The sequence below is a fragment of the Gallinula chloropus genome, assembly GCF_964237585.1.
Source record: "Gallinula chloropus genome assembly, chromosome: 3".
Classification (NCBI taxonomy): domain Eukaryota; kingdom Metazoa; phylum Chordata; class Aves; order Gruiformes; family Rallidae; genus Gallinula; species Gallinula chloropus.
Window position 1 is genome coordinate 46020468 of NC_140087.1, and position 10798 is coordinate 46031265.

General features: G+C 47.5%; 1 protein-coding gene across 1 annotated transcript; it reads left to right on the forward strand.

Moving 5' to 3' along the window:
* Positions 1-518: 518 nt before the first annotated feature.
* On the forward strand, positions 519-10478 carry LOC311189417 (opsin-3-like; the record flags this gene model as incomplete). The annotated part of the gene is made up of 4 exons (XM_084261080.1): positions 519-870; positions 8119-8429; positions 9486-9737; positions 10212-10478. 4 exons carry the CDS (start codon positions 519-521, stop codon positions 10476-10478), a joined length of 1182 nt encoding a protein of 393 aa, XP_084117206.1.
* Between the last annotated feature and the right edge of the window lie 320 nt (positions 10479-10798).

Sequence of the window (10798 nt, forward strand, 5' to 3'; positions counted from 1 at the left end):
ATTGGCAGGTTATCTGGAGAAGCAGCCTAAGTTCAGCGGTTTCTACCTCCTCCCGGAGCAGGGCGCAGAGGTCTTGCCTGAAAAGCGGCTCCCCAGGTGAAAGTGCTGCAGAAGGCAGCCGTACCGAGCCCAAAACGCGCGGAGGATTTGAAGAGGAGGGGACAGCCACGTCCTGGCCGTGACCAGGCTGCTCACCGCAGCTTCTGAGAGGGCGAGGTGAGGTGTTTGTTGAGAAGGAGCCGTGCGGCCGCCCACGGGCGTCGTGTGGCGGCCAGACCGCGGTCGCAGGGTTTATAATGCCGGGAGAAACGCCTTGACCACTGGGGCGGCGGCAGGGCCAGGGGCCGGGCCCACCTTAGACCGGCCCAGAGCGAAGCCACCCGAGGGCGCGCCCCTCGTGGGCGGGCGGCCGGCCGCAGGGGGCTCCTCCTTCTCCCGCCCGCATTAGCTGTCACCGATGGGGCTCGGAGCTGGTCGGGAGGTTTAGCCCCGCTGCGGCGGGCTGCGAGCGGCGAGCCATGCCCTCGGGCAACAGCACGGGGACGACGAGCCGCCCGGAGCCCGCGGCGGCGGGACGGGAGGTGCCGGGTGAGCGGCCTCTCTTCAGCGCCGGCACCTACGAGTTGCTGGCGCTGCTCGTCGCCGCTATCGGTATGCTGGGCTTGTGCAACAACCTGCTGGTGCTGGTGCTCTACTACAAGTTCAAACGGCTCCGTACGCCCACTAACCTCTTCCTCGTCAACATCAGCCTCAGCGACCTGCTGATGGCCGTGTTCGGCGCCAGTCTCACCTTTCTGTCCTGTCTGAGGAGCCGCTGGGTGTGGGACTCCGCCGGCTGCGTCTGGGACGGCTTCAGCAACAGCCTCTTCGGTAGGTAACGGGGCCGCGTCCCCTCCCTGTGGCGCTGGGTCCCTTCTCTCGGCTGCCCTCTCCGTCCTTGCCCGCTTTCTCCGGGGCCCCGCGCACTGTCCCCAACCGTCACGTAGCTCCGCTCCAACCGTCACTCCCCTCCTCCCTGAAGCGACCGCCGCGTCCCTCACGGCTTCGCCCCGTTCCCTCCTTCCCGCTTTGCCGGGGTGCGCGGCGCCCTCGCGGGGGAGCCGCCTTCCCCGCCGTGGGAGCCGGGGCACGGCGGGGTTGCCCGGGGCAGGGCCGGCGAGGAGCCGACCCTGCGGATCCCTCACTCCCGTGGCCCCTCTCCCGGCGGCGCCGCGCGTCAGAGTTCTGGCACGAAAGTCGACGGCGCTGAGAAAAGCGATCCGGAGCTCCCGGAAAATTCACCGCGAATCCTTCTCGGGCTCCCGCCCGGGGAGTTGCAGCGTTGGTCGAAAAGGCCCCGGAGGTGCCCGCCTGTGGCACAGCCCGGATGAGCTTTGTGTGAGGAAGGGCGGCGATCGGTGTGTGGGTGAGGAGCACGGGACGGCTCGGGCTGTCGGGCGGGCAGTGTCCCGCCTGGGTGGGGCAGGCGGCAGCCTGGACGCGCCCCTCGGGGCAGGGGCGCCCTGCCGGAGGCCGCAGCCCCCCGGTGTCCCGACTGCCCGCAGATAAAGCTCCCGGCGTGTGGCAGTCACGGCCGTGGGTTTCTCTGTCCCTGTGTGGAGTGCAAATGCTGTCTTCCAGCCGGTAGCAGTGTCACAGGCTGGTCGGGATTTGGGAAGCCACCGGTTCCCGTGAAGTGGGATTTTTAGTGCCGCAGAAGGACTGCTGCCCTGCTACTTCCACATCCAAAATCTGTAGGCTCGTTACCGTTTTCTTCCTCAGAATTCCTATGTGACCTTTAGGACAGTTCCTTGTGAAAGGAAGTGCTTGGCTAATAAGGAACCAGATTTTAAAGATCCTCCTTCCTGGCAGAGGTAGATCTCTGTGCATGCACACACACACACACTGTGTGCACTGAAGTCTTCCGTGAGCTTTCCAGCTTTCCTGAGGAAATCTGGATTTCACAGGGTGCAGCCGCATGCCTTTGTTGGGCTGCTGGGAGGAAGGTGCATGATTCCCCTGATCGATTTGACTGCTGTTGTGAAGTACAGCAAATATCTCGGGTCTCGGAAGCTGTGGTGGATGCAGGATGTAGTTAGACATTTATGCAATGTCTAGCTAGTGTATTGGATGGTTTCTGTGGTGCACAGCTCTCTGGAATACTTGGGAAACTCAAGCATCTGCCAGCTAGGTTCTGCTAGGCAGCTAAACATCAGGCTTGCACAGGAGAAGTGAGGTGTATGCCCGTTCCTGTCTTGATCCCTCACACATTATGGTTGCTATTTTTGATCAAGGCATTTTGCATAAACGGTCTAAAAATTAGAGGTGTAGTATGGATAATAAAAAAACCCAGACTATAATCATCTCTGTCATCTTCCAAAGTGGAACAAATAGAAGGAATGAAAGAGAAACTGGCAAGCAAAGTGCTTGATCACGTGTGATTATTTTTTTCACTTTTTTCAGTTGTGATATATAATTTGTTGCTATAAATGTGTCCAGTGTTGATGCTTTCCTACATCCTTGTATTGAATAAATGCGTTCCTAAGGAAATAGAGGCAAATTCGTGGGACTTAGCTACAGTGGTTCAGCTAGCATCGCTGGCTTGCAAAATTTCATCTTCCTGTGCCTCGTGGTATTATTTTCCTCTGCCACAGTGTGCTTCAATGGGAAGAATTTGTTTTAATCATGTATTGGAAAAGCATGTGTATGTGTGTAGTCTGTCATATGGAAGTAGAGAGTCAACGCACAACCTGATGTTCAGGAAGGTCCAATGCCTGAATTACTCTCTTCAGCTACAATGTGAAGTAATAGAAAGCGAGGCATAATTAGGTTAGTATTAGCTAGGCATAATGAAAGTAAGAGTAACTAGGCATGATTAGCTTAGCATCCAATTATAATAGCCAGATCTTGAGGCTTGAAGCTATAACAGCCTTTCCTTTTGTAAGGAGTATTGTTTTCATATTCTCTGCTCCCTTCGGCTGCTGTACATCTGTCCTGGCTGCACAAGTAACAATGCAGATGATGTTTTTACTCACCAGATTCAGAAGTGAAGACACGTGTGCTTAGGTACAGATGTCCTCATGAGAGAGCCGATGGGAAGAGCTGCTCTCTGTCATTACAAAGCCACTCGCAGCGCCACCCATACTAGTGAGGGGGAAATAATGCAGATCGGGGAACTGAGGAGTCTCAGTCAACACTTGGCTGCCGTGGTTGTCTGTCTTGGATGGTAATCCCCATTTAATTTAGTTATACAGAGTTCCAGCATTCCTTTTTCTAACGGGCAGTGTGTCCTAGTAGGGCAGGATAGCTACTTAAGTGCTGTGTTTAACCTGTGAGGTTCACCTTTTTATGGGGGTGTGCAGTCAACCCTCTGCTGGTCCTGCTGAGCATGCCACCCTCTCCTCATGTAAAAGCTTCTAACTCTTTTGGTCGGTTGTTCGTCAACCAAGCTGCCAGGAGCAGAGATCTGCATTTATCCTTTATCCAATTGAGTAATACAACTCTTACATGGGAGGGTTACTGCCTGTCACTGAGAGCATAGGTTTTGGGCTGCAACTGCTGGAGAAGACACCTGACAAATAAACATGGCCAAATGTCTCCGTCAAGAGACATGGATGTGCTGTAACCTGAAGCAAGAGTTTGTTTAGTTGTGGAACACAGGCTCGGGGCATAATAATCTCTGTGTGTATCTGCTGGCACTTCACAATGAGACAAATGAGTTTTGTGATATACAGGATGTGATACGTGCAAGAGAAGTTGGTATCGTGCCTGTCCAGAGGCAGTGGGTGTCTGCTGTAACACCTTCTGAAGATGGGATCAAGCCCTGAGGGTTCAGAAGTCAGCTGGTCGGATGCTGTGAGTGTGAACATGTACCTCTCAAGCATAAATTGCTTCGGCTACAAATAATGGCACCCGAGCCATCTGCCAGTAGTTGTTGTTCTAACACTTTCTGATACGTTTAATTAAGCAAGGGAGGAAAGCAGTGGAAAAATTGAACATAACAGGAACAGTCTTAAGGAAAAGGAACCAAAATTGTGTTGTGTAGCCGAGGCAGTCTCTTGGTGGAAGTTTGCATAGTCAGGGTGTACTCTGGGGTCGGTTTTATGTAATTAAATTGTACCTCTCTGTGACTGCTGGGCTATCTTTACTAAAGTGTGATTGGAGACCTTTGGCTTTCCTAAGTGTAAACTGGTTTTCTAAGGGTAAAAAGCCCCCCAACAAACCAACCAAAACCCAAACCCTGCCAGCTTTCAATGTCACATTAATTGACAGTATTATGACATTTCTGGACCGTTTGCCACTGGTACACAGCAGCTAGATTTTGATGAGATAGCAAGTAAACATTGAGATCTGGGTGCATCTTCCCTTCCAGTGACGGGAACTGGAGGATGGGAAAGTTTGTAAGCAGTTGTACAGACTGTGCTTCCCTGTGCAAAGCTGCAGTGTGTTCAACTGTTTGCAGAGAAAGAAGGGGTGCAATTAGGAAAGGTGATTGTATTTATGCACTTTAAAGCAAGCTCCCCCTCCCCCATAGCAATACTGAAGTAAGGATTAATTGCCCAAGAGTCTCCTGTGGCCCTGGCTTTAGTTACAACCTTTTTTAAACCAGAGCCAAAACATTTATCAGGATATAATTGTTAGCTTCTTCATCTATGGCTCTTCTCTGCACACTGGAAGAATGATGCCCTGTGCCATCCTCTGGCATTACCGATACATGTTCTATGCACTGATTTAATTTCACTAAAAGCAGTTTGGTGGTTACTCAGCAGACAGTTTTAGGATCTCGCGTTTCAGACAGCTGGAGGCTCTATCAGCATGCTTTCAGCTTTAGCAATTTATTTGAAATGAATTAAACACTAGCAGGATTGAATGTGGAAGAGGTGCTTAATTCCGCTGTAGTTTTATAGGGGAGGTGTATATAAAATAGACTAGAAGCCTATTGTGTCCAGGAGAAATTATTTTCATCTATCTAGATTTGTTTGCAGGGGCTAAAGCTTGTTGAAAAATTAGGTGTGATACATAACTGTCACCCAAAACGTTGTATCTCCTAATTGCTGAATTCAATGAGATAAGTTACTGTGTTCAGCAATACAAAACTCCAGCGTGCAGGAGCACCTTGTCTTGTCATGGTCAAATGGTTGCTGCTACTGAACTGCTGCTGCTGAGCTCATTCGTAGTCCCTCATCTGAAAGTTAAAAGGCTCTTACCCACCCTTTCAAAAGCATGTTTACTTAGATGTGGTGCATGCTTGCCAGGTAGCTTCTACAAGGTGAACACAAAAAAGGTGAATTCCTCTGTCGTGGAGAAATAAGGAGAACAGCAAACCTGAAACTACTTTTAAACAGCAGTGTCTCCAGAACCCTCCACAAGAATTAATGTGGGGTTTGCTGATGAATGCCTTGATACAGAGGCTACGTGTTTGTCGAGATACTGTAATTCTTAGTTGCCTTCCCAGATCCGTGGTGCTGGTGTTTAAGCATCCTGTTGTTAATTTGTCTTCCTTAAAAGCTTATCCTTTTGTCCTGGTTTCATCCAGGATAGAGTGAATTTTCTTTCTAGCAGTTGGTGTAATGGTGCTTGGGAGTCAGGATGACCACACCCTGATGTTTTTAGGTGCTGCCGACCAGTCAGGGACTTTTCAGTTGTTCATATTGCCCTTCAGACCAGAAGGTGGGGAGTGCTCAGGAAGCTGGGAGGGGACCCAAACTGGCCAAAGGGGCTATTCCATACCGATTACATCATGCTTGGCATAAAGGGGGACTTCGGGGGGGAGGAGCGCACAGCTCCAGGACGCACAGTTTTTGGGAATGGTCCAGCTCCAGGACGCCTCTGAGCTGTATGGCCTGAGTTGTGCAGTTTGGTGAGAAACTGCATTGTGTGTCACCAGTTGTTGTTATTTCTCTCTCTGCTGTCCTAGTAAACTATCCTTATCCCAACCCTCAAGGTTTGCCCCCCTCCAGAGCAAGCAGCTGGGCGGTGCTCAGTTGCCAGCTGGGGGCAGAACCATGACACCTTTTCTCAAATCAAGATGAAACATCTGTGGTATACAGCAGAAACCTCCGAAGACAGAAGGGTTATTTTCTGTTTGGCAGTGAAATGTGTAGTTTTACCCGTCTCACTGCTGTATCAGTGCATGCAACGCACTAATATGAATGTACTCAAAGAAATTGAAAGCTGGATGTGTGACAAAACGTCTGTGCTTCTTACTAGGTCAGATTGTGATGGAAAGACACTCAGCTGTAGGGTTTCAAACTAAAAAATGAGAATAATTTATTGAAAACCCACATGCAGATTCAATATGTCACTATTGCGAGTCTTACGGATACAATGGAGAGATGCACCAGTGCAGTTTAGAAGTAAGACTGTGCTTATCACTACCACACTAAATACTACATGTCCATTAGTCAATCAGAAGCTTAAAGCATATCAAATATTCACTTACCCATCTCTCCAGGGAAAGGCTCTCAGTACGTTACCTTAGCCAACATCCTGGCCAAGGGGGAAGAGTCTCCTTGCAGAGTTGATGCTGCTCCCCCGTCTCAGACTCAATCCCAGGGTTTTTATGTCTTTGATCTCCATGAGAGTGGGCAGGACCGTGCCAGAGGGGACATGTTTGTCATTAGCAGTGTTCCCCCCTTATCTTATGCCCTATCTGCTGCACACCTTTGCATTGTCTGCGCCCACTGAAGCCAAATAGGGACCCTCTGGCTTGCCTTTATCTTCTGCTAGACAGCTGAATAGCGGCTTGATTGGGACTCAGGGTATATTGTTGAAGGAATTCAAGGCTCAACACAAGTTTTGGGTTCCTTAGTTTACGCAGTGCTGCCCTGTTTAGGGTCGGTTTGCAGGACAACTCCAGTTTGAGCTATCTCCACAGCTCCCCAAGAGTTGTCTCTGTGGAGATGGGGCCTCAAGGCTGAGTAGCTTTAAAACACCCCTGGTATACTAGACATTGCTGAACCTGTTTGTGGAACTCTGAGCCAGATGATCCTTACAAAAATAAATACAAAAAAATAAACATTTACAAAAATAAAATAAAATACACACAGACTTGCACACAGGTATTTATATAACTGCAGAGTGCTGTGAAATACACCCTTTTGTATTGTTTAAGGGGCCGTGTATATGAGCTTGCTGAATGAATTTTAACAGATATCAGGTGACTGATAGAAGCGTGAAGAGCAGATTGGCTTTTGATCATCAAATGTCAGACCACTGAAATAGAAATCCTTATATTCTAATCAAGACAGAATTGAATTCATTAAGTTATAATAGTGTATGTGCAGGGTAATGCTGGGAGTGGGGAATAATCTGATTGCTGCCATAACACTTTCTTAAGTGTGTCATGGGGTTGAGGTGGAGAGAAAAGGAAAAGAGCAGACAAATAATTGCAGTAAAAACTATATTTTTATGATAGCAGCCAGATAGGAGGGGCCACAAAGTATAACCCAGCGTTTTCTAGGTGAGGCCCCTTCAGCAGTGTAACCTTTTGCTTTCCTGATTGTTCCTTGGAATGCAAAGATTTACAAGAAATCTTGAAAGATTTGGAATTCTCCTCATCGTTTTGTTGATGTTAAAGTTGCATTTCTATGCTTTCAGTTGTTCAAAGCTCACTTTGACTTCAGTCTTGACTCTGAACTCCCGAGGTTTCTAGCACACTGGGTTATCACTTTTTCTTTTAAAAACAAAAAGGCAAACCTAGTACTTCCTCCCCCCCATAAAAAAACCCCAACCAACCAACTCAACCACCAACCTCCAATACCACCAAAACAAACAAACCCCCCGCAACAACTGCCAACAAAGAAAAGCCCCTTGCCACACAATCTCTGGCTTAATGAAGTAATGCTTAGGAAAAACTATTACCACCTTCTTTTTTTTTTTTTCCCCTCCTTGTCCTATTTGGACATCCTACACCATGGGTCAGATTCCAGCACCCTGCTCTGCGTAGTTCTCGAGTTAGTTTGAGTTAGTAGTGAGTAGTGGGGTGTTCACCAAAAAGCTTATTGTATTAGATTCGTAACATGAGACAGCTAATTTTGAGTTAAGTGCTTCCTTTGTTAGCAGGTTATTGAGTGGATTTCCATTCCATTGGCAATGGTTGTGAATTGTTTAATTGATTTTATTTTCTTTTTCTTACAGGAATTGTTTCAATTATGACTCTCACTGCTCTTGCCTATGAACGCTACATTCGCGTAGTCCATGGAAAAGTGATTGACTTCTCTTGGTCTTGGCGGGCTATAACATGCATCTGGCTCTATTCATTAGCCTGGACTGGAGCACCTCTTCTGGGCTGGAACAGATATACCCTGGAAATTCATGGATTAGGTTGCTCAGTGGACTGGAGGTCGAAAGATACCTCCTTTGTGCTCCTTTTCTTCCTTAGCTGTCTCGTAGCACCTGTTGGAGTCATGGCCTATTGCTATGGCCATATTCTCTATGCGTTAAGAATGGTAAGCCACGTCAAATACAAGACTTCTCTGAGTATAATAGTGTCAGGGAAAGTTGCTGATGCAAGTCTTGCTTCTTCTTCAGACTTTTGAATGTTTAATGGTCATCCACACCAGGGACCGCTAGATGTAATGCTGGGGTAGAATTGACCCAGAGTTCCCGGGATGGATTTGTTGTGTAGTTTTACTGGGACGCAGGTTGCGGAACTGTTCATGTTCACAAATCCACATCAGATTCTCCCTTGAAACAGGGGGAAGAGATGACATTGTAGTTCTCCTGGTTAGCTAACTCCTCCTTTTCTCTTTGCAAGTCTTGAGAAGATAACTGTACAAGTGGAGATGAAGTCCTGTTAAACCAGTTTTCTGTGTTAAGGCAAGCCATTTTAGTTCAGATTTTTCATGTCAGAAAGTGTTTGTTTCATATCCTGTGGGTAATTATTCTGGGTCTATTCAAGTTCGTGGTCAGCAGTATTGGCACAACCGATAACCGTTACGAAGAACGCTCACGCACACGTCCTGTCTCTTCCGCATTTTATGACTCGCTCAGATGACACTGGGAACCTGCTGCCTACTACTCCGCTTTAAATAGAGGTTTCCTAATGCCAGCAGGGTAACAAACTAAGTGTCAGAGCAGTATAGAGAAATCTAATAATGGTATTTTCTTCTCTCTAACGTTGCTGCTGAGACAAATCTACAGGATTGTCTAGCTAGTTAGACAAAGGACCACTAAATCCGAAGGGGACTTGCTTACACCAGTGGGCGAGGGCAAGGTAGTTTTCTAAAATGCTTTTACTGATTAAGTGCTGCATGGTTTGTAACATCACTGGATGGTTTGCTTTCCAGTAGATTTGCTAATCTACTTCTTTTCAGATCATATTTTTACACTGCATAGAAGCAGAAGCCTGGGAAGCATGATGTAAGCTTCCTGAGGAATTATGGTTCACAAGATAAACTGTGTAGTGACTGAGCCTAAAACTAAATTGGCAAATTACTTTAAATTGAGAACTTGTCAATTTCAAGTGAAACAGAGCTTTTACATGTTGTCTCTTTCTTCTGCAGCTTCGCTGTGTTGAAGATTTCCAGACAGTTCAAGTCATCAAACTTCTAAAATATGAAAAGAAGGTGGCTAAAATGTTTTTCTTAATGATCTCCACATTCCTTATATGCTGGATGCCCTATGCAGTGCTGTCCCTCCTGGTAACGTACGGCTATAGCAACCTTGTAACTCCAACAGTATCTGTGGTGCCATCTTTCTTTGCCAAGTCAAGCACTGCTTACAATCCAGTTATCTGTATCTTCATGAGTAGAAAGGTAGGTACATTAAAGACTTTCTTCTTTCAGTAATTTTAGATCTGATGTACTTTAATCTGTCAGGCGTATTTTTTTAAAAAAATGAACAATTAGGATAAATGGTAAATATCTACTAGAACTGTGTGACTTTTATGAATACCCAAAGATGGGAACAGTACCAATAGCCCCTTTGGAGCATAGTCATCTTCCTGGCAGGTTACAGGCTGCAGCTCATGCTGCTGGGAAAATATTACACTGCATTTCAGTGCCCTCTGCTGGGGAGGTGGTCCTGTGCAGCTTTCTGGTGCAGGGAAAAAGCACCCACTAAAAAGCCACCGTGTTTCTTACAGCACTAAGAGGAACTTGGAACAAGGTGGAAAGCTGTAGAAATTTGTTATTGGGAGCCTTTTCCTCTGCTCCTCTCTTCTTCACCACATCACACCTGATGGGGAGCGCTTAGGAAGCTGTCACTTCATTGTATTTCATCTCTTGCAGTTTCGGCGATGCCTTTTGCAGCTCCTGTGCTTTCGCCTGATGAGGTTCCAGAGGACTGTGAGAGAGACACCAGCAACAGGGAATGGCAAACGACTCCGTCCAATAGTTATGGCTCAGACAACAGGGGACAGGCCAAAGAAGAAAGTGACCTTCAGTTCTTCCTCTATCATTTTTGTCATCGCCAGTGATGACACTCAACAAGTAGATGACAACCATAAACAGAGTGGGACAGCAAATGTCATCCAAGTAAAGCCACTGGAGGCATGAATGGAAGAGCTGTGAGAATGAGATGGGCTTCAGCCAGTAGCCTATGTTAGCCACTGGTTTCAGTGGTGATGTCTGTGGGCTGTCAAAGGAAACCACATTCTAGAGCTGTGAAATACCAAAGGGATTCTGCATCTGAAGCTCTGCAGGCAGTTCAGTGTTGGTTGCAGGACTGACATCTCTGCATCCATGCCAATTGCTGATGGATGGAGGAGTGCAACCGGGGTGGTGAAGGGTCTGGAGAAGAAGTCTTCTGGGGTGGCTGAAGTCCCTTGGTTTGCAGGGCTGGGGCAGGAGAAATGGTGCCAATAATGCCTGGGGCT